The sequence below is a fragment of the Phalacrocorax carbo genome, chromosome 1, assembly GCF_963921805.1.
Source record: "Phalacrocorax carbo chromosome 1, bPhaCar2.1, whole genome shotgun sequence".
In the NCBI taxonomy this organism is placed as follows: domain Eukaryota; kingdom Metazoa; phylum Chordata; class Aves; order Suliformes; family Phalacrocoracidae; genus Phalacrocorax; species Phalacrocorax carbo.
This window is the reverse complement of record NC_087513.1, coordinates 433619-458113: the sequence shown is the minus strand read 5'-3', so window position 1 is coordinate 458113 and position 24495 is coordinate 433619. Positions and strand designations below refer to the sequence as shown.

Genomic DNA, 24495 nt, shown 5'->3' with positions numbered 1-24495 from the left:
CAGCAGCAGCGAAGCGTTTGCATCTCCATCTTCTCGCTGATCATTCCGCAATGCCACACTGAAGAGCTGGAAAAGTAAGAGGTTCCTTTCCTCCTGCAGGGGCTCTCAGGATGGTGCTCCAGCTCCTGAGGCTGGGTTTGTGCCGCTTTGACTCCCAACCTGCTGCTCCAAGGCAGACACCTCCTTCATAGCTACTTCATTCACGCAGGAGCTCTCAAAAAACCTGCTCAGAAAAGCTGCAGTGCGCAGACTCGGTGCTCGCTGCTCAGCCAGCTGCTCTTCCAGCCCTGGGAAGTTTAGCCGACTGAATTTTTTCATTTCCTGCTGTCTTACTTCCTTCTCCTAGTGTAGAACTTCTTCAAAAAGCAAGGTATTTGTCAAAAGCAACGACTGCTACATTACAACAAGGCACGTTAAGTGCTACGTGCGAACCCCTACAACCAACAAGACCCAACCCATACAAATGGCCCAGGGGACACCAACAGCATCTCAGCCACAGGACTACAACTCCATGCCATCGCTCTGCTGACCATCCAGCCTCCCTGTGGATGAGGCTGTATCCCCTGTTAGTTCAATACCACCCCAGTCTTGCTTTAGGATAAAGTTCTCCAGAGGAGGATCGCTGTCAGTCAAGGCAGACTCCATAATGCACCAAGAAAACAAAAGAGAAGGTAGAAGAGATAACTTGTCCCTTTGCACACAGGACACTCGGAGATAAAGTTATGAAATGGGTACCATAAGAAAAGAAGCTGACCTCCCCAAAGGCTGGTGCAGACCTCCAGGAGGGAGACGATCAGTACACTGCAGGAAATCAGGGAGCTGTATTTCACTAAGGTACCAAAATCCTCCACAATCCCCCTCCTCCTCTGCAACCTACGCCTTTGCATCACCTGAGGTTGGCATCAGAGACGAGTGAAGAACAACAGTGCCCTCTACCAAAAGAAACAGCCAACGACTTGTACAACCTCCCGCAGCCGTGACGGAAAAAGCCCTGGTCTCCAAAGAGAAGTAGGCTCGGGTTGGGCTCTGCACGACGTGGTCTGGGTTCAGACCCCCGGGGCCAAGGGTGAGCTCCAGCACTTCATCTTCTTCAGCGGTGATGAGCTGCGGTGCCTCTGATGTACCAGGCTGGAAGATGCTTCTGCTCCCTTACACAACACAGGAGTGGATGGCTCAGAAACAGCGATACTAACCATTTCTTTTAAAATCCAGTTGTTATACCATCTGCTCTTCCAATATCTACACTGGCCTACAGGAGAGACAGTGGGAGGACAGGCTGAGCCAGCAAGATGCTCTCACTATTAGACTTCTAAACAATTTGAAGTACCCAATAATTGTTATCTCACTTTCAAAACATTTCTTGCATAAGAAACTTGTTTCTTGATCAAAAATGTGGTTCAACCTCTGAATACTTTCTTCAGAAAGCCTCTACACTATGGGAAGAAGTGGTAACACTTCTACCACCTTCAGCGCTACCCACAGGTACTGAGGAAGTAACGAAACGCATCCCTGTCATACAAGGAGGGTACATTCCACCCTTAAAATTATTTTTATTTTTTTCAGAAAAAGAACTGTCAAAGATTAAGTCCACTAGGAACTCGGTTGACATGGTTTCATGAATTAGTGATTTAGATGCTATGATGATGGAAACCAACTGGAAATCTTGCCACAAACAAATGGGCAGACAAGGAGCAGCAAGGAGAGAGGTGTCTGCATGCAAGAGACAGTTCCCTGGGCACCACCGACACCCACATCCTTCCACAGGAATCAAAGCAACATCAAAAAGGAAAGACAGGATAAAGAAGATACTCGTGCTGCAGTTACTGCATGCCCAGGACCAGCCGTAGCTCTCCACAACACGCTCTCAACAGCCCCAACCACAGCCGGTCCCAGTCCGCGCGGCTGCGCCCCGTGTCTGCCGCTGCCGAAGACCTGCCCGTCCCCTGAGGACTCGACCGCAGAGAGCCGGTGTCTCTGCAGCGCAGCCACCTCCTGGCCCTGCGACCGTCTGGACCAGGGCACTGCCAGCGCAGCCCAGGCCTCAGCTGCTTCAGGAGACCGCTGTACGGCCCTGCACGGCCGGGGAGCAGCCGCAGGAAAGCCCAGAGCCCGCAGGTCTGCAGGGGCTCTTCAGCCCAGCAGTTCGGACGCAGCCTAATCGCGTTTGCAGAGAGCTTCGCTGTGTTTCTCTCCACGAAGGTAGATCTGTACGTGGAAGCCAATAAACAGCACAGAATGTTTCCTGGAGGAGATGGTACAGCGTTTCTCCAAACAAACACAACTTGAGAGAGGCAAATAGTAGCAAGGTGATACTCAACGGTCTTGGATTTCTACCAAGGCCGGGTTCCAGGCTTGCGGTGCACAGGGGAGCTTATGCTCTGTTCTCACACCTTCTCTCAGTCCACGGACGAGTTACTTTGACAACAGGCTGCTCGCACATATGTGTCGAAGCATTTGGCACCTTCTGCTTCACACACCCAAACTTGTCCTTTAATTTCTGGGTGTTGCTTCCTGAGAGATCTGCGAGCTCTGCACGGCAGGTGAGGTCTGTCCCGCCACTGAAATCGGGTGGGAGACGGTCAGGATCTGCCGCAAAAGGTGATTTTGAAAAACGCGAGGGAGTGAGGGTCAGGGTAGAGAGAGGTGATGGATGAGGGTGAAATGAGCCCAAACTGGACACTGACGCTACCACGGGACTGCCACATTTCAACGTATAAGTAAATGCACATTCTGCAGTGCCTGCAATGCACCCCAAACAGCTATTTTGTTGTAACTACAGCTAGCAAGTATTCCTCTGCAATTTTAACCAAAGCTGCTCCTGCTCCCAACATTTCCCTGGACCGCAGACTCAGGACTACTCTGTAATTAACCCAAAGCAAGAATGAATTGTGCCCAAAGCGGAGGCGCAGCCACTCCAGCGTCAACTTCAGCAGAAAGTTGTCCAACAATTCACAAACTAGGTCCTGAAAAATTGGTACTGATTTTTAATTTCATATATTGCAAATACTCCCTAATGATATTACTGAGATTTGTGTATGCAAGCTTAGCATGCACAGAGTCCCAGCACTATGAGCCATCACTCAATTCTCGTCCAAGAAGGCATCCCACCGCTGAGGCTTTGGTTCCTCGCCGAGCACACGGAGGCTGCCGCATTTTGACCTTCTCTTATTAGAGCAGCACAGCTCCCAGCCGCAAGCGTCTGCTCACGAGGGGAACAAGACTGATTTGAATCCAGTTTCCTGCGGCCAGGGATCAGAACGACAATCAATTCCAGATCAGATGTTGACGGCTCCCCGTGCCGTAGCACTAACGCCTCCCACGTACTGGAAATGCCTTGTACGAGACATCCCAGGCTCACGTCTGCCTCGTTCGCAGCCACATGATGCTACAGTCATCTCCTGAACCGCTAACATGCCTCCTCTTGTTGTTTCAAGAAGTAAAATGTTAGCTTGTAATTACTGAGAAGATTTTCTGTTAAGTGCAAGATCCTGCATTTTATCCTACTGAATTTCATCCTATTTCTGTTACGCCAACTCATCCAGCTCTGAAAGTAAAATGTTCTCACCTCGTAAGACGTCACAAGGAAACATGAACAGCACATTTCAGTTTTGGCTACAGCTATTAGTGAAAGCATTTAATAGGTGAAATCATTATCCAGCTAGTGACAGATGACAAATTTCCAGTGCTCCCCCACATTTCCTCCAACTTTACTAATAATTTCCCACACGAGAATGTCCTGATATCGAAGCAAGCTGGAACAACAGCGGTTCCTTAGCCAACACAGTCAATCAATCTCCTTTAGCACAAAAACATTTCTGGATAAACACCGTCCCGTCCTACCCCTTTTCCTATCTTCTCCCATCTCTCTCCCTTCAAAATCCATTTTAAACACTTTTGTACGAGTGAACTCAGAGCTCCTCAACTGGAGCTGCCCAGAGCACTCCCACACACAAGGTTCACCATGACCTCATTGAAATCTTTGCTAAAATGCCAATAATTTTCCCAATAATTTTTTTCAGAATTCTGGTGTCATTAGTTTGTCGGGGGCTGCAAGCATAGGGCTGCCCCCAAAGGGAGGTGGGCCAGGAACCCAGGAGACCCCACAGCCAGCGCAGCAGGGGCCTCGCTGGCCACAACTCAAGCAAGGCCAGAAGTAGTGGCCAGGTCCAACAAGGAGTCCAGCTCAGTGATGGGGCAGGTCTCAAGACAAGCCAGGAAGCCAATCTGCAGGTCAGGGTTAAGACCAGGTCTAATGATCACTGGGCAGGTCCACAAGAACATGGTCCACAAGACCCTGGAGGCAGATCTGAGGTCAACCTGGGAAACCAGTCCATGGGTTGGGGTCTGGACCAAGAAGGTCCATGGCCAGCCATGGACACGACCATAAGCTGGAGACCAGGAGCGAGAACCAGCATAGTTCAGGCAGGAAATGAAAGCCACAGTCTGAGCTTAAATAGAGCTCCTGGGACCAGTGGTGTGGGAGGAGACCCCAGGTGAAGCTGGTCAGGGACATTAAGACGTATCAGTGCCCTCAGGGCCCTGACATTGTTTTCCCCAGCTGGCAGCATCAGTCCCACCACAGCCCATCCATCCAACATCGGCCCATGCTGACAGGGAACCGTTCTGGTAGATTTGGACCTTTATCTAATTGGCTTTGATCTTATCTTATTCTTGTTGCTTAATAGCTCTACATCCTCCTTCCTTACTCTTTTATTCGTACAGCTGAAGAATCTACTATTACTTCTCTTAAGATCAAAGACCTCAAGGTCTAGCTCAGCTGAGTTTTTGTTAAGGTGCATCTTATATTTTTGATTTCAGATCCCCTGACACAGAATTTTTTTTTTCCCGATGAATCTTAGTCTTTGTTCTTTGAGAGCTTTGCTTATTCCTAGACGCCGAGGGACAATCAAAGTTGGATTCCCTACCTGCAAGATTTCTCTTTTGCCAGGGATACATGTTAGGGCAGGTTTTTATAGCTTTGACTTAAAATATTAACTCAAAACTCCACCTCAATTTTAACTCACCGAAGACAGTCAATTCCAGTTACCTCACTATATTTTTCTTCTTTATCAAATATGAAAATCTAGACTCTATCCTGATTACCAGGATACCTTACACCATCATTTTCCAAAGCAATATAGAAGTATACGGTTTTGCCCTATCTTTGTGTCTGCACAGTCCATGCGTCACACGCGCTTCCTACCCTCAGCTTTATCATTACCTCTACCTTTCCTTAAAGCACACGTGTGCTGCTCTGGCCTGTTCTCACCCAGAACTGCTGTTGTACTGACCAAATCACCCGGCTCAGCCTCCTCCCCTCTGCACTTACGAGCTGGCATTTGTATTCCAAGTGCCTCAGCCTTGTCTTGCTGGCTACCATCAGTTCCATCGGCAGAGAAGACAGCACCTTCTCAGGGCAGTCCGCCTGCCTTGCTGCCACTTTCACCCTGCCACTCGCCTCCTCTCTTGTGTCCCTTTAGGCAAGGATATGTCAACGTCTATCTGATTTTCCTCCTCTTGTACCAAAACTAGCAATGCAGATGGCACCCTATCCAAATCACACGCACCCCACCCCCCCGGCTGTTTCTTGGTTTAAAGCCACTTTGATTTCTGAGGGATCAGACATTCTGGCGGAGTCCCTTCACCAAGCCCTCCTTCCCTCAACGCTTCCAGTGGCTGGACAGCAGTGACTTACCCGCACTGGGAACCACCACTCGCGCGTGCCGGGGCACCACTGCCCCAGCAGAGGGCTTTAGCTCTCGCACAAGCCACAGGAGCACGAGCCTCCTTCCCTCGTTGATGAGGCACATCAGGCCTCGTGCTCGGTGAGCTGGTGCTCTCTAAACCCTGAGCTACGTGGTCCTTGGGGACATACTGAGGAGGAGAAGGAGGAGAACGGGAGGCAGACATACATATGGGCTGGACACACTGAAAAACAGTCACTGACAAACAACCTCCTCTTCTGTTTCATTTCAGTCAGAGCCCTACCTGCATTCGCACCATGAAAGATCATCTTCCTGTGTCACCTGGAGGTAGACCTGCAGTCTCTCAGGCACTTGTACAAGTGCTGCCCGCCCATGGCACGTCCCCCGGTGACACTTGCAGCATCTCTGCAAGCGCGAATGAAGCTCCAAGCGGCTGCTCGACAAGCAGGAGTGGGAGCGTGGTCCCTCCGGTCCCAACCAGTGCCTCCGCTCACGGGGACAAAGGCGTTCCTGTGCCAATCACAGGGTGCAGCCGGAGACCCGAGGGGAGGCACTCCCACTGCTCAACGGCAGCTCTACACACCATTATCTCCTAGCGGATTCGGGGGCGGGGCGGTGTGACTAGCCGGTGCTTGCACGCAGGTGCTTACACCCACAGATCTCAGACTACCAACAGCTGTGAGGACGACCTGATGAGCTCGATCCTATATTGGCAGAAATACAAGGCCCATTTCAGCCACACGGAAAGCACAAAGAGATTAATTCCCTGAATCCAACAGAAATGTCACACCACTTTAAGAAGAATACAGGGTATGGTGTTAGAGAAGGTGCAGACAGGAATAAAAGTGTGTAATGAAGTGATGGGATTGATCAGTAGAACTTGGATCTCCCCTCAGCATGTCAGGATGATAGAAGAAGCATCATCTCTATGGGAAGACAGGCAAAAGCAGAGATGTCCGGCTCAGTAGGGCCACAAGAAACACATTAAGAACATACAGGAAGTTTGAGTTATTTACCAAAGAAACTCTATTTATGTCCCAAAGGATTTCAGTTCCACAGACAGGAGATAATCTAAGGAGACCCTCACTGGGAACCGAGAAACTTAAGTTCCTGCCCTGGGCCCTGTAACAGAGGTGAGCAACAGGACAGCTTGTCAGAGACAACAAGCACTGCAGCGTCCACAAACTGGGACCTGGTAGGGAAGTGCTGACCCAGAGGCACCCTTAGAGACGAACTTGGCTCATTCAGGTAGATCAATATGCAGCTCATGGCCTTTTCCCTCAAAGCATGGAAATACATGTAGGTTAAAGGAACATCCTAACACCATCTCCAAAATGTCAACCCTGAAAGTTGCTCTCTCTGAATTTCAATGAAGATCACAATGAATTTCCTCAGCTGCTCTCATCCTTGTCACAGTCATCGTCAATCTGTTTCCACAAGAGTCTAGTCAGGTATCTGCCATGCAACCCTGCTACTTTCCTCAATCAATAACCACAGCTGGAGGTGTCCGCGAGACTGATGTGGCTTTGTTCCCCAGCAAAGCATAGTCTGGCCAAAAGCTTTCCACCAGTGCACAGCCCAATTAGCTGTTAGGCTGCACTTAAACTCGTAAGATAGACACTTCTCGTTCTTTGGTCTTGATGAGAAGTGGCAGAGCAACATCATGACCATGCAGCTCAACTTTCTTCTGCCCACAGACATCATGGCCTTATCCAAGCTACCTTCTGCACCTGCTGAAAACTGTGCCCAAGGTTCGTCAGGAAAAGCAGAAGCAGTCAAAAGCCAAAACCATCCTGGGGGACATGCCAACAACTATACAGTGTGGACAACTGGAGGAAAATGCTCATACCTCTACGCCAGCTTTAGTGTCTAAACACCATCTGTTTTTCACATTTCACTACACACTTTCAATTTAACCCAAACACATAATGCTCTCCAAGAAAGCACCCAGCAAACATCAACTCCTAGACACAGGCGGGGCTTATAAATCATATCGATTAGCCTACTCTGTTTTTGATTTAGCAAAATCAAAGGACAGGGCAAGCAGCACACTGAAACGGCTCCGGAGTAGAGCACGAGAAGGCAGAAGGTGGAAGCTCCTCAGTGGAAGTTTCAACTCACCAGCCCTGATCACCCATGGAAAAAGGAGGAATATCCTGTTCAACTCTGTCATCACGCATCTCCCATCAGCACAACAGAAACACAACTGCTTCATTTCTGCTAGGCCCAGGAGTTCACAACACCGTGCTCAGCCAGGAGCCTTCTCTGGCCAGGAGAGTGCAAGGCAGGGGTGACCAGTGCAGTAAGATGAAGCACATACAAAGATAATTTTACGGAAGAATAGGAATGAGCATTGGGAACGCAAGCTGGAACTGCAGACTGGACAGGTAAGAGCTGAACTACATCAGGGGCGGGGGTAGAAAAGCCTTGCTGGTCAGACGCTGCAGCGTGCAGGTCCGTAGCGCTGCTGGTGGAGCTCCACTCCCACGACACCCTCCATGGCCTCAAGACCAGGTCCCAAAGGCACCCAATACTTTATCCACAGGGACTGACGTGCAGGTGTCCCGGAGGACACACGATCTGCCACGTACTCGTCACAGCACGCACAGAGTTAGTGGCTCGTTTACAGAACCCAAGCACCCTGGTAAGGAGATGCCTGAGGGTGCAAACATATACATTTTAAATTCTCATGAAGGACTGGGATTAGAGCAAAGAAAACACTTTATAAGTGGGTTCAGCCTTCCAGAAATTAATTTATACTAGTTGTTGTGCAAAACAGAGAACTGTATTTTATTGAAATTCTTTTCTCTTCTACAACTTTGCTTCCAACTTTGCAATCAAGGTTTAACTCTCACTTACCAGAATCCAGCTGTGTGAATTTTAAAGCTCATTTAATATGCAAAGTGAACGTCACCGAATCTGTCAAATCGGGACCACTTCTCCCCTCTCCTAAGTAATACATTGAAAGAAAAATAATAATCCAAATGTCCTCATCAGCAGCTTCACACCAGGACAAGCTCAGGCTTGCCAGCGTGTTTCCAGCCAGTCCTCGGGCCGGGAGAGGCACGCTGCCCGGGCAGCTATCGCGACAAGGGGTTAAGCTGTGGTGTAACAGCCCACGACAGCAGGAACCCCAGGAAGTCACAGGCACCTCCAAGAACACCGTGCTGTTTGGCACACGCGGTCTGCAGCTCCTCCTGACCCCGCTGCCCTCCAGGAACAGCAGATACCTGTTAGCTGGTGGCTGGCACCGGAGACCGAGGGTCAGCAGTGCCAGGGCTGAGTCACAGCCATTTTCAATATTTTCTGTTGGACTAAAACAAACACAGGATTCACCTGCTGCTTTCGTTTGAAGTCTCCTACAACGTGATGCAGTTTTGGAGGTTCAGATCAACAGTCACACTCCCTTGCTCCATCACCTCCTGTCACCTGCAGAAGACCCTGCCGCTGCAGCCGTCTCCGCAAGGAGGACTGATGACTGCCCTCCTCGCGTCCGCACCGCACACTTACCATGGATCAGCGTGTCTGCTACTGGATGCTAACGCACTCAGTAACGTAAACTATCACCTTGAGCAATACAATTCTTTGGATGCATCCATCGCCCGTTGCAAAGAACGGGCAAACTCAGAGGCTGCTAGAAATTTAAAATTAATACTTCTGGATTTCCAGGGCTGTTCAGTGTGTTGGCTGCGAGACACTCAGATCTAAGAAAAGAGCTTACCTTGCCGTGAATCATACTGTCGCATCTGCACCTCCTCAACACATTCTGCCGGGAACCAGCCAGTCCTTCCCTTCACGGTTCCTTCCCAAAAGCCACCTTCGCCAATACTCAGCACTGTGGGAAGAAACAAACAGGTGTGTGAGAATGAGCGGCTCCCAGAAAAAGGGAAGGCCAGAATGACCGTCAGATAGTGTTAATGCAGCCAAAACACAAAAGGGCAGAGCACAGAAAGATCTGCTGGGGTCAGGAGTGCTCTGGAGGAAGCAACCACCTAAAGAAGCCTTCAAAAGCTTCTTTCACCTGTGTCCAGGAGAGAGACAGTGTAGACAACGGCCTTCATGCAGCCACGTGCTGCAAAAATTAAACAGCCAACTGGTAGCATCTGTCTTTGTAACGAGGATTGTTGACGCGAGACCCAGACATCATGTGGGCTTTGATGAAAAAACGTCCTGGAAACACACCACCTGCTGTGACTTCTGACGTCCTCAGAGCAACACAGAAATCACAGCCCATAGGGAAAATGAGATGGGGAGAGGGAAAGGAATCGGCCACGGCGCCAGTACCAGTCACGCTCAGAACTGGGGTGTCCTGACTGACCCGTGCTCGAAAACCAAGAGCTGTTTCACTCTAAATGACACAGCACACAGGAAGGTACTCCACCGTCACAGCAGAATTCTCCCAACCCATTAAGCCTTGCTTTTACTTGCTCAAAGCTTAGAGAAACAGAAAGGAAGCCTTGAAATGTGCTCTGAAGATTAAATGAATTCAGAGTCAAGGAGATTTTAACAGAGAATCACACAAGGAGCATCCTCATTAAACCAGGGAACTATCAGCTTGAACTCCTCACCAACTGCTGGCTGAAAGGATGGCTTTCAGGTAGCCAGGATACAAACTACTGAGGAGCTACACAAAACCAGCACTTCTTGTTACGCTTGAAGAATGATCTGGGCTCCAAAGCGGACTAGCCAGCACAGTCTGAGGTTACAAAACAGTCGAGGTTTCTGCTATGAAAACCTTTGCCAGCAAACACATGTCTGATGTCAGCTGTCATCTCCTAGTTGCCTGCCACTGGATCCCCCACACCTTATGCTAGCAGGCTCTGCAAGAAAGATCTGGATTGTTCTGGGACATTTAAAAATGCATCAGATGTGACCATTACATTGCCTATGGCCACAAAGGAAAATATTGTCATTCCCAGAGCACCTAAGAGAAGAAAAATGTGCACAAGACGAGAGAGAAAAAAGGGAGGCCAGAATCATTACCAATCTCTCTGGATGTTCCCCATTTACATATTATACCCAGAGTGCCCAGGTATTACCCCTATTTTATCCAGAAGATGGCTGATGTGCACGTCTCACTTGAATTCAAGCACTTACAAGGCCAATTGACTGCACCATCCTGATCCAGGGAAGTAGAGAAGGGGAGCGGTTACTTATGTTTTCAGGTTACCATGGCTCACAACGCTTTCCTAACTCTTTGTAACACACTGGTCTCTAGAACAGATTGTGAATTAATGTGCTAGATATAGTCTATAAAATGCTATAGATCAAGAGAAACTGCTACATGTCACCCGAAAGTGATAAGCTTTCGATACGTCCTGTGGAAAACATTCGTAACGGCAATTCATCTGACATCCAGATGAAAACACACAGAAGAGTCAGCATCCTCAGGTCCCTGCTGTCAGAGTGAAATCTCAAATATCTCAAAAGTATTCCCTCAGCATTATCTGGATAACAAGTTTGTAAAAACAAGCCCACCACATCAAGAGATCCTCTTGATTAGCACGGAGATGTGGGGGTTCTTGGGACTTGCTTTGAAACTTCAGGAGCTGTTATAACACCCCCTCACACGAAGAGGGGACACTAAGCTGGATTCTTAAGCTCCTCAACAAATCCCTGGACTACAGGTGAAGTAAAAAGCTGACGCCGGGTCTATTTTAAACTTGCATCATCTTATGCTTTTTTCCTATGGCTGTTTCTCCAACTTTGTGATCATAACTTAACCTTGTGGCTTTGACAGCATAAGCTTCACCTTCGTTTTGAGCTTGCCTACAACCTGAAACATACCCAGGTGAATCTGGCAGATAGAGAGAGCTGCTTCTCCCAGATGTAGAGACCACAGGTTTGCAGACAAGTCTTGACCTGACCCAGCACAAAGGCAGTGACCTTGGAGGCTGCTGGAGGCTCCCCCCAACCATCAGGCAGGCCCCCCAAAAAGATGAGGAACCTCCTGTGGCTGATTACAGAAAAGTCCCTTTGGTAATGGGATGGCAGCGATGAGGCAACCAGCAAGCTCAGGGAAACCTCACTGCCTCTCCTCCGGAGGCTGCACTGCAACCAGGCAGAATGGACACAGCTATCAGCAGTTATTCAGCTCTAGATGCAAGAAACCACCAAGCAAATGAGACCACTGGTACAAAACGATCCCCAGTAACTGGATCCTCGATCCTCAGTAGGAATAGCTCACGAGATAAACTCTTTAATGATAATAAAATTAGTACCACAAGGCTGTGCGAGCATCCTATGGCTGCGTGTGGTGTCAGAGCCACCCAAACAGCAGCTACCGCTCGTCTTCTCCATAGCACAAGGATTCTGCACAATTCCCAGTACCCCATCCCTCCTCACTCTTTAACTTACCACCTCAGAACGGGCTGGGCACTCTGCAGAACACTCAAACGCACCTGCTGTGAAAGGGTGAGCCCCCACTCCCAAAAAGCCATCCTCTAAGATTACCTCCCCATGAAGATGCTTCCATCCACGGTGAGGCATCTGTCCTGAAGGCCGGGAAGGGCCGTGGAGGCTAGCCCACTTGGACTCCTCTCTCCTGGACTGTCCCGGCTTCACCGTAGCACAGGGAGGCAGGAGCACTGTGCGCAGGTGACCACACTGTCCCCTGTGTCATTGTGCTGCCCTCCACTACCCCCACGGTCCTCGCCTGCACCGCCTTCAGCATCCAGGCTTTGTGCGGGTTAGCGGCACTGCTTTCCGCCCCAGCTGGTAATCTCTACACAAATCACTGTGTAATTAGCTCTCTCCATTAGTGCAGTAGTGCCATCCGTGTCAAAGACCTCTGAGGAAAATGGTTTATTTTCTCTTTTCCTATCTTGATCCAAAATACCAGCAGCCCCAGCCACACAGGAGTCCTTGTGCTCTCGGTACGTCCTTCAGGGCCAGCACCTCTGGGGAACTCGCTCCTGCTGCTCCTGGGTGTTCACCGGGCGATGTGCAGGGCTAGAAGGGAAAGCTGTCCTTCCCAGGTGAGGCAGACGAGTGCCCGTGGTGGGAATACCACATAAGGCTCAACTCCCTGGAAGATTTATGGGACTTCCAGCTCAGGAAAAAAGAGCGTGTGATTATGCACACAGCAGCACGCCTTACCCCCGACACGGACCACGGTCCTACTGCCAGGCTGGGATTTCCCTTGCTAGTAACTGAATGGACAGCTCTTTTTTTCTTTTTTTTTTTTTAATGAGTTAAGGAAAAAAATTTAAATTCCTCTGGTATTTGATATCACGACTCGCAGAAGGCACAGACACGTTCACACTCTACCATGTGCTGCTACCTTTCCAATTCAGCTCCCTCCTAACACAGAGCGCTATCAGATTTATTCCTGCACCCATCACCACAGTGCCCATGTGTCATTCATAGCTAAATCCAAACACCAGAGTTATTAATAAATTCAGCACTGCTCCATGCCAGCCAAAGCAAATTCCTCAAGGAGAGGAACTTCACGATTGCCTGTATCTAGGCATTAGTCCTACAGGAAGCAAGGGAAAACCACACAAACACGCAAGCCTGATTTACAAGCCAAACAGGAGACTCATTTCAGTCTCTTCTCTAGATCTTTTCTTGAGATGCAAATGCTCCTGCTCTCCTGGGTTATGGTGTTGTCACAATTTGAAATAGACCCAAATCCTGTACCTTATTCCCCACTGCTCTCGTTGATGCTTTAGAAGCTTTGCTAAAACTTCCCCATGGAAAATTTCCCATTTCCAGTACTTCGTATTTTCAACTTCCAAACCAGCCCTTCATGGAGGGGAGCCCATCCAGCTCTCCAGAGCCTTCTGTTCTTGTATTGTTATGCTTGGCTCTTCAGTCATATAGTACTCCTTTTTAAGATTTGCTAGTTGAGGATTCAAAGGACTGAAGTTTCAGCCTGTCTGGCATCAAGCAGAAGACAGATTTCAAGGTAACAGCAAACTGAGTCTATTCTAATGAAAAAAAAAAATTTAAAGTTGTCCGTATTTCACCAGTTTGTCTCTGAGGATGTTACATGAGACAACATAAAAACCTAGCTCAAGCCAAGACAAACAACATCCCCTGCTCTCCCCTCGCCCATAAAGATGGTCACCTCACTCTACAAGGCTGTCAGCTTGGTTAAGCAGGATTTCCCCTTCACAAATCCAGCCTGGCTACTCCCAGTCACCACCTGGTCCTTCACCTCTTTGGAGGTGGTCTCCACGGTTAGTTGCTCCATCACCTTCCCAGGGCTCAAGGTGGGACTGACCAGCCTGGACTTCCCCACACTCTCCTCCTTGCCCTTCTTCAAGACAGGAGTGGCACTGGCTTTCTTCCAGTCAGCAGGAACCTCTCCTGACCACCACAACCTTTCAAAGATGATCAAGAGCGGGCTGGCAAAGCCACCAGCCAGCTCCCTCAGCACTCAGCGGTGCATCTCATCAGGCCCCATGGAGTCGCGGATGTCCCATTCATTCAACATTCCCCAACCTGATCCTCCACTGAGGGTACACCTACCTTGCCACGGACTATCCCGCTGGTCTAAGGGACGTGGGGTTGCTGAAGCCTAGTCTTACTAGTGAAGGCTCATTCAAACTTTTCTTGCTGTACAAACATGCAACTTCTTCAGAAACGAGGTACAGGCAGCATGAGCTTTGGGCTGGCAGGGAGAGGAGCAGATGGTGCCAAGGAGCTCTGAAGCTACGGCAATTCATGCCTGGCCCACTGAAAGGACAGCACTCAAAACTGTGGCTTGGATTCAGCTGGACTTCAGCAAGGCCTGACTTGACATGTGGACGCCATCTCTCAACAGTCTCTCCTGACAAGTCATTCCTAAAGCCTGTTTCATTTTCTCCTGCAAAGTCAGGCCCTTCTCCTTCAGTGCCGGGCTCAGAACTCCCTGTGAGCCCAACTCACCTGCAGCAGCCCCCTCCCCCGCGGGGGCCCTGGACCAGGTGCACAATACCACAGCGGTCAAGAAAAAAGCTGGCGCTGACAGGAGAAGAGAAATAAATGGTCTACTGAGGCCTACAAATCATTGCTGCAAGCTGGACGGCTCACACACACAACCATCAGCTCTGAAGGTCACTGGTAATTTGAACAGCTATAAAGATGGTAATGAGGCATATACGGAGTCATGTTGGGATGCGCACATGAAATGCTTAAGTATGTTTTGAAGAAATTAACAAACAAGACGTACCGGGAAAAAAATTCTTTAGTGAAGGAGGTCATAGCTAATCAACTCTGGATGCCAAGACCCCAGCCAGTCAAGTCCCACTGCCACGTCCCAGCGTCGTGCTGTGCTGCTGGCTCCAAGGCCTCAGCAAAGCACAAGTGACTGCTATGTTGTCGAGCTGGGTTTGCCTGCAAGGATCCTTTAACCTGCTGCTGCAGGACCCTGGAGAAAAAGCCCACAGCAGCTGCTGAGATCGTCTCGGCGTTCTCTCAGCCACTCCCAAGGGTCCTCTGGCTGGCTCCCTCCCCACTCTCATCCCAAATGCAGGCATTCCTACCTTCCCCTTTGAGGCACAAATCCACATTCCACCGTTGCTCTACCATGGACCTGACCCTACTTCCCCCTCACCCCATTCGCAGCCCTTACTCATCTCCAAACACGTCTTTCAGACCATTTTGTGCTGCGTCCTACACACTCCACTGTACCTGCAAACTTCTCCCCAGACCCACCGTTGCATCCTTCACATCTTGTGGAAAATTCCCTACTGAGGTGACGCTTATGGACCCAAGCCAGGTGCAGCTGTCTTGACCAAAGACTACATTTTTAAACTGTGTTCCTTCCATTCATTTCAATCCCATTTAACCCTTAAAGCTTACGTATAGAACCAGCTTAGCAGCTGGTTTGATACCACCTCTTTGCACCCCATATTTGCATTGTCAGCTGTTCTACTGTTTGACTCTACAACCTGCGGGTCCAGGATCTAGTCCCTGCCTCTTCTCTGTTGCACAGCACAATGCAGATCTCCAACCTGTCAGAACTCCAGATGCTACCATGGTGTGTCTTCCACATGGGCTTGCAACATCACAAGTGGCTGGGACGGCAAAACTCTTTCATTTGTTCCTACTACCTCTGTTCCCCTTGAAGGTCCCATTTTCCATTGCTTCACAGGTTCCAAGACAAAAAGAGAGGAAAAAAAAAAAAAAAAAAAGAAAAAATCCATAGTGGCCACGGGTTTTCCCTTTCTCGAGTCCCCTACACACCGACATGTGATTGCTCCTTTCCAGAGTCATCCCAGAAGTTGCCTTCTTACAGTCTCTCAGACTCAGACTTGCCCTGCTTTGCTTTGTTATTGCTTCCTCCCTCTTAGAAATGTCACTCCTGGCACACAAAGCTGTTCCTTTATTCATCAGGCTGGGCTCAGGCCAACCCTCATCTCATTCACTGGTCAAGCAGACTCTTCTTCCTCGTTCTGTCTTGTAAGACCACTTCCCCCTCCTGCTCTACTGGCGCGGGGATCCCCCCGGCACGTGCTGGGGACGCAGCAGCCACTGGCCCGGCTCCCGTAGCGTCTGCTCGTGAGGCACGGTCCCCACCTCGCTCTGAGGAAGACAGGACCTCTCTTCAGCATCAGAGGTTTTCCCGTGAAAGGGAGGCGCCGCGATGTTCCCCCTGCCAGCCTCTGCGTGGCGAGCCCCGAGCACGGCACCGGGCCCGGAGCGCAGCACAGCCCGCAGAGCGCTCCCATCCCACGCTTGCTGGCGAGGCCGCGCAACCAGCCGCCTGCGCGGCCTCAGCGTGAGCCTGGGCTGCCTGCAGGACCCTTTGGCCCTTGCACCCACTGGTGTCTTTTAAGAAATGTTTCGGTTGTTGCTCCTGCCTACAGCCATTACTACAAGGAGAGGCGCGGGCTGGAAGACCGGGACCCCCCTGTGCTGCAGGGAACGTGCCCTAGAAAGGTTCCCCCAGGGGCTACCGGTGGCGTCACCATGAGCCATACGCGAAGGTCTCCTCCTGGCAGGCAGCGCGAAGTGGCAGCTGCTGGAGACACAAGCACCTCCGTGCTGTAACACCGGTGTCACAGTAGTCTCCTCCAACACACCCACCAATTTATTACCTCTGCCCCCAGACGAAGATGCAAGATAGGCATGTAAAAGAGCTGCTGGCCGATTCCACGTGCCGGCCAGCTCCTGCCTTGGGATGTCCCATTTGCACTCTTCCCATTTGCCACCCCTGAGCTAATGACACAGACTCAGAAGTTCATAATATACTGCACCCGTCATCTATTCCAGGACATTAAAATCAAACAAACAAGTGATTTCACAGCCAAGCAGAGGTGACCGCCGCCCTCACTCACAGCGCTGCAAAGTCCCTGACGAGGGCAGAAGCTGAAAGCACCCCATCTATTCCAACAGAGGTATTGTAGGATGCAAACGTGACTTCCAGTTCAGATTCTGCTGTGCTGGGGAGAAGTTAATGCACGAAGGCAGAGCGCAACTTAAAGGGCAACAAGGAGAACGCTGCAGGGCCTGCTCCCCAGCGTGTAACACCCTTAATTTCATTTTTCACAGGCTTCCTCTTATCAGTCTTTACCCGTAGCTCTGCTTACCTTCCCTTCGGACTCCCACACTGAACCCTGCTGAGGTCCCTCGTGCTTAACTCACTGCCAAAGCTTCCCACTTGCTCTAACGACGTCGTCAAGTCCTGCTCCTCAGCAGTGCCGAGAGGGCCCCACTCTTCCCAGCATCCCACTGCAAAGCGGCACCTGCAGCATCTGGGGACAGTCCTGGTACTCCTGTGACCTCCCCTAATGCTCCGAGGCAAACCTGCTTATCACAGCTCTCTCTGGGCCGCTCCGGCACCGTTCAGACTTGCTCTTTCCTTCGCTGACCCGGGGTCTGCGAGACACAGGACCCCGGCGTGTTCCCTTTGATCCGACCCCCTGCAGCTCCCCGCCAGCCTCACTCAGGCACCTGGATCTCACCTACTGCCATGTTTGTGGGTTTTCTGTGTCTTTGGGAGCTGTCATGGCCAAACTGCTAGATAACAAGCTAATTTAGTTTCAGCTCCTGAGGGGGCAGAAAAACATCGTAATTCGCATCTTACGTATTGAGCTACAAACAAAGGACAAAGCCTTTCTGCTTGTTTATCTATAAAATGACTATCAGGAAGCCAACTGGGGGACAGATACAGCATCTGAATCCAGGGACTTTCAAAGCTTGTGATAAGGCACACCTCAGACACCCAGAGGCGTCACACCGCGCCTTCGCAACAGGCAGCACAAAGACGTGCGCTGATGCCCAGAGAGGGGTATAAGCGACCTTCCCTAACCACGCTGATGGAAAGGACATCCTGAAGCCACCCTGACCATGTAAGATGCCCTCAGTGGTGAGGTAGGAAGGCTGACGCAGTATTTGTGTTTCTCTCCGACACAGGACTCCAAGTGGCATAACTGCAGTGCTCGGTAATCCATGAAGATCATCATCTGGGACCCTGGTGCTAATAGCACTGTTGCTGTCCATATGCCACGGGGCTTCAGGGCTTCCTACATTCCCAGGCACGCAGAATTGCCTCCAGCTCCACATTAGCTACAATATGCAGCTGCCAAGTGCGGCTGAAGCCGTAAACTTGCCTGCATTGCTAAGATCTTGTTCCAGTCTATATCCAACCCTACCCCAGGAGAGCTGGTACCTGGAAGATGTGTTACAAGCAAATACAAACTCCAGAAGGCTGCAAAATGAAGAAAAGTTGAACAGGTACCCTGACCTCACTCCAAGGATAGATGTACATCACATCATGGAAACAATACCACTTCATACCTGTAATCCAAGATCAAGTCAAGAGGAAATGGGTGTTTGTGTCATACACAAGTCTCCAGGCGGTTTTATTCCAAAATAATTTCCCAGTAAACAAGCAAACATTTCCTTGACTTGTGCAACGACTCCGTGTCCCAGACAATCCCTCATGTAACCCGGGCATTATACAGAGCACCCAAACCTCTTTGACAGGCTCACATGAAGATGACATGGCCTCTCAACCACACACTTCACCCTCATGTTTTTCATTTCTGAGCCACTTTCGTACTAGGGGCCCAGAGAAAGGGAAGCTGCCAGAACCATGCCAACAGCACAGTTTTGCTCAATGTCAGCTGTAAATTACTGTTGCTGAGCTCTGAAAAATCATCAGCAACTGACCCATTTTTTGGTCAAGTTCCTCATCTGAGTAGCAGCATTGTGCTGTGACCTTCACTTAGTTCCAGAGCTTATCAGGCTCCGAGTTTCCTCCTATTATTGTTTTCCCACACTAGGCAAGGTTTCTCCTTTTCATTTAATTGCCCTGTGTCTATACCGAGACATAGTCAAAACTGGAAGTTAGCCAAGCACTGTAAAGTTTCACACGGCTTTAAAAGCCTTGCTCTGAGCCCTGTTAACTCCCAGCTCACCTTCAGCACCCGAGCACACTGCCCAGGGGTAGGCACATAGCCTCGCAAGCCTGAACACACACCGCACGTGCACAGGCTGCGTGTCCGCAAGTGCACATCTGCTCACACTCTTGACGCCCAGACCCCAGGAGTGTGGTGAACCAACGTCAGCAGCAGCTCTCTCCAGAAGCAGCCCACCGATGTGCCATGCAGGTCTTGTGAACATTAGACCTGGGAAGGTGCCATCTCTAGTACCAGCACAACGAGGCTACAGGCTGCCTAACTCCCAGAACTGGGGGACTCCCAAACCCCACTGTCTGATGAAGCTCACAGACCCCTGATGGGTCAAGCTGTAAAACACAAGGCATTTCCAGAGTCAGTGAGCCCCCAGTACAGGCCACAATAGCCCAGCTTTTCACTCTGCACAGCTGCTTTATTTGTTATGAAATTAAAATGCAGTTATAAAAGCTGATTTTAAATGCCCTATCAAATTAATAAACTGACTGCATACAATCCATCTGGCAGATGTTGCAGGGTCCTTTCCTTGCAACAACAGATTTCACTTGGGTTTATTAATAAAAAAAACAAGGGAGAGACAAGTTGGCAGTTAAAGAAATTAGGGAAAATAGGAAGGACTCATATGGGTCCCCCAGGCGAACAGAAAAAAACGGTTTGTCCAACCAGCCTCATAACCTTCCCATGAAATGGCCTGGGGAGGCTTTTCATCCTGGTTACACCGAACAACCCTTCATTAGACACCACTTGCTCCTTTATTGACAACAGATGAGAAGCCAGAGCCTGCATGCAACATGGAAATGGAGCCTGCATGCAACATGGAAATGGAGCCTGCATGCAACATGGAAATGAAGTCCTCCTGTCAGGCACGGATATAGATGTCTTCCACTCCAAAGATGCATCCACCATCCCACTGAATACACCTGCAGTGACACAGACCTCAAAACTCTACAGAACAATGTGTGGACAATGATCCATTCCCACATTGCCCATGAGTGGAAGCACACCCCGGTGCAACGGCAGCAGCACCACCAAGTGCCATTTTGGTTCATCAAGGAAAGCATTTTGCTCTCCAGTGGGAAGTTCTACAAATATCCTCAGGCTGGACCTTCTCCCAGCCCTTCGTATATGCCTAATTCTCCCTAACAAAGGCACTCCACACCTCTCCCTGCTGTAGACCCCAGCAAGTCTGCTGCAGAGAGTGCCCTGCCTTAGAGGCTGTACACCACTGGGGCGAGAAGTTCTCCCCAGGTCTTGCCTCATCCCAACCTGCTTTCCACAGCCAGACTCTCCCTCAGCACCTGCCCTTGGGGTGCCCTACACTTGGTGTTCAGAGCAGTTTGCCACACCAACAGTCCAGCGGCTCAAACGCAGGAGCACCTGCACCTGCTTAGCTGGGCCACACCAGGTTACACCAGGACATGAGTGCGCGTGAAGCGTCCCTCAACAGCCTCCAGTCGCTCCCATCCAAACAGGCTTCGCGTGGCGGCTCCTCCACGAGGGCCACTTAGCGTCCTTCGGCCACTGCTATCTCCCCTACCTGCATTACTGCCCGGTAATGAAAAATATTCTCAAAGCAAAATAAGTGGATTTACCTCACTCAAGGTTACATATTTTCTTTATAATATTAAAAAAAATTACTCTGGAAAGAAATCCAACACAGAAAGTGTTAGCTCTGAAGGGGAAAGCCTTCGGACATCCTGCCTTAAAAACCTCAGCCCTCCACATAGGTAGAGTCAGCAGGCTCTCTAGTCACTTATTCGCCTTTGTTGAGTTTGCAGGTGCTCTCTATGACCAGAGACAGATTAATTGTGGTGGCTAATGGAGATCTTGACCAAAAATCCACCAGTGAAAATGATCAGTTAAAGGAGAGCTTCAGTCTACTACGCAAGTTTACTCTTGCAGCAGAATAATGCTTCCCCTCAAATAAAGGTGACAAATTAATAAAGACTGAAAAATTCCTGTCTCCTCAAACTTCTCTTTCCTTGAATCACAGCAGAGGCTAAGGCAGCAAGTGAGAGTACAAATATGCAGACCATACAGAGAGACCTAAAGTCTCCCTTTGAATTTTCTCACTAAGAATTTTAAGAGTTGAAAACTACCATCATGCCAGAGCAGGTTTTAAGATGCTTTTAATCCCAGGCACACAAAGTCCCAGTTTAGTGTACCAAATGCCCGACAACTTACAGCCTTACCTTGGCTTGCTCAAACTGCAGCCTCCCGTGATGCCACGAAATTATTGGTACGATTTAGTTACCCGTGGATGAAACAAGCGACCGCTGCGGCTGCATGTGCTGGCCTGAGTCCAGGCTGCAGCCTGCCACGCTGAACTGAACAAGCAGAGACGACTACCTGGTCAAGCGCGGGGCTCCTGAGCAAAGGCTGCTCTTGAAGCATCTCCAGAACACCAAAGCCAGCGGAACTGGTGTTAAAGCCAAGCAACTTCGGCAGCAGTTCAGCACGCCACATCACAGACTTCCAAGTCAGGCTGAAAATGCAAATCATCCCAAGAGGAAGGGACAAAAAAAGATCCCCAAACCAAAGCTAACTCTGAGGACAGGGCACTTTGATCTGCTTCCTATGCAGGAAGAGGCCAAGATGATGGACGTGACTTTTATGGTGCCCTGCTCTTTTGCACTTATGGTATCTTACTTCTAAACAATTTTTGAAACAGAGTAGGATGAAAAGAAAGGGGAACCTTCATTGTTGTATTAAAAATAAAAGAGGAGTGGGGTGTGTTTCCTCATTATTACTGAAGAAATCCTGGGGAGAATTCAGTTTGACCATGGCCCAGCGAATCAGCTGAGTAATGCCGCAGCAGCCACCTGCCCTGGCGGTACACACAGCTGGGCTTGAAGCTGAGGACAGGGAGGCTGTGCTCGGTTCTTGCTGGCCAAGCTTGGACCACTCAGTCCGTAAAAAGAGAAGCCCTGCCTCTGCTGGGGACTATGCTGTGTGTCTGAGGAGCGAAACCTCCACCCGCCCCGTTCCTGGGAGCTCAGGCAAGGGACAGCATGCTGTTAAGCCCAGTTCAGAAGAACACAAACTAGATGAGGCTTTACGGGTCTGGCAGAGTTGCACACACACGGGTTCCCGACCGCCTTTCACGTTGGATGGTCCAGGCACAGGTTTGTGCTGGCAGCTCTGCACCTCCCTCTGCCCAGGGGGCCTAGGGAAAGGGGTAACCCCTAAGCAGCGCAGCTCTGTGCACTTGCATTCTCCCCTGCACGGCGGCGAAGCACGGCAGCGCTGGTAACGACCGAGCAACGGTGCCCAGTCCCTCCTCGCAGCTCCTGCCCACAGGCACAACCTGTGCCTGAACACATCAGCCAGAGACCCAGTGCTTCCCACCTAGGACCACTGGAACATCTTCCGCTACAAACACATAACCTGCATTTCGATGGATGTACCCTCCTTCAGAGGCACAGTTCTAGGCAAAAAGAAAGAAAAAGGGACTTCTCTCCATGTCTGTTCCTACCATAGCTCCATCAGTGCACGCTTAGATAGCTTGCAACTTCTTTTAAAACTGCCCTTGATCATCATATTAAGTGTTTACACTTTATTAAACTTACAACCTTCATGTTTTCAAACAGACCACCCTGACCCAGGCGCAGCACAAGTAACGGTCTGGGGTGAGGGACACTTTCTAAATTGCTTCTTCTGTATCTTGTTAAGTTTGGGGCTCCGGCTACCACAGAGGCACAGCTGGGTCCAAATGAGATCTGAGGTGGCACAGAGCTCAAACATAGCAGTGGAGGAAATGAGATCATTATGGATGAATGGGGAAATGACTGAAGAATGGGCACAAAGAGGGAACTGGCACAGCAGAAAAAGCTCAGACCACCCTTGCTTGCACCATCTGTCACCAACTATATTGCAACTTTCCTGGCACCTTCAGATGCAGGCAGGTAAAAGCAATTAAGCTCAAGGCCCCGGGACCTGAAAAGTCTCCAGGAGCAGATGGGATCCACCTGAGTGCCGTGAGAAGGGAAGGGCAGGAGCCCGTACAGAAGCACTAAGAGCAGAACACACCGCCCTTGGCCCCGCAGTCCCGCGGCACAGCACATGGTCCGACAGAAGACAAGCCACAGGCCTTGTCACGCTCCCTCTCCTGGGTCATGTCTGCTCTGTTCCATGTCATGCTCATCAGTGCTTTAAGGACACACAACAAAGGCTGGCCGATGCACCCAACTGTCACGTTTCATGCCCACCACTCGTCAGGGACGGGATCTGCGTGAGCAGGGAGGGAGCGGGTGACCTGGTAGGGAAGGACCGGTTTGGTCGAACACCGATGGCGTGTGCGCGCTCGCAGAGGTGGCCCAGCGCGGAGCGGAGCCTGGTGAGCTCTCAGCAACCTGGCCCTAAGCGGGCCCGTCTCACCCTGGCTGGGGACAGAGACGCTGTGCCCAAGGAGCAACGCCGTCAGTCACGGCCTCAGCCCAGAGCTTCAGGCTCCTTGGGCTGGACCAGACTGCAGTGCGCCTGCACACAGAGACCTAGACCTTGAACCTGGCTCGCCCGCCTGTGGGACTCGGAGCCCAGCAGAGACCTGAGGCAGCACCTGGTGCCGATGCAGAAATGCATGATGTTTTGTAGCTTCCTTCATGCCACGGCTCTGCCCCTCATCTGCAGTCATCCCGGCAGTAGGCAGCAACGGCACATCTGCCTTTCCCCCACCTACTGCTGGTTTAGGCTGAAATTCCTTAAGGCAGGAGGTATTTCTGCAGTGAGTCTCTGCACAGTGCTCAGACGAGGGAGCCGTGGGCTGGGGGTCCGTGAGTGCAACGGCAGAGATGCTGCATATAATCAACTTGTGAGCACAGCCTCCCCAGCACCACCGCACTGATTTCTGCTCTGAGCTATTCCAGCCCTGCAGCCTCCAGCTGCTAAGCTGATTTTTATAATCATCTTGCTTTTAATACAATCATTATACAGTCATTATGCCTTTAATTAAGCATTTATTGTACAAAATAGTGCCAATCAAAGTCAGCAGGTTGGAATAGGAAAGGAAGGGAATTAACGTATTCCCAAAATGTTAATGAGGACTTCTCAGCCTAAGCAGAGCTTCAGGATCTGATACCCAGTAAATAGATTCGAAACGTGATATGCGAAGCTTGAGCAGGGTGGCCCTGACCCAGATGGCCAGAGCTGAAAGGCGACTGCAGCGGCTCTCTTCGCTGTCCATGCTTACTCCCCTCCTCTCCCCACACCGGCTGATCTTCTCCCCTTCCCTTCCCCACCCCCTGGGGACATCAATTCCGCTGCTCACAGCAGCAGGACTTCCACACTGCGAGTGGATTCCCCAGGGACCCGGGCCCCATGCCCCTTCCATGGCCGCTGCAGGTCAACTGGAGCACGGAGCATGCATCCACTGCTCGGCGCGTCAGACAGCCCGGCGCTGCAGAGCCCCGGCTCCAGCAGCTCCCCCAGCATTAGCAGCCAGC

The 24495-nt window shown here is 50.4% G+C and overlaps 1 protein-coding gene across 11 annotated transcripts in view; it reads right to left on the bottom strand.

Annotated features, from left to right (window-relative positions):
* SHANK3 (SH3 and multiple ankyrin repeat domains 3) overlaps positions 1–24495 on the bottom strand; it is a 403098-nt gene that overhangs the window by 144909 nt on the left and 233694 nt on the right. For all 11 annotated transcript variants that reach the window (XM_064441038.1, XM_064441069.1, XM_064441094.1 and 8 more), the window contains one exon: positions 9427–9540. In XM_064441038.1, the coding sequence (XP_064297108.1) occupies positions 9427–9540 (114 nt within the window). The remainder of the gene's footprint in view (positions 1–9426; positions 9541–24495) is intronic.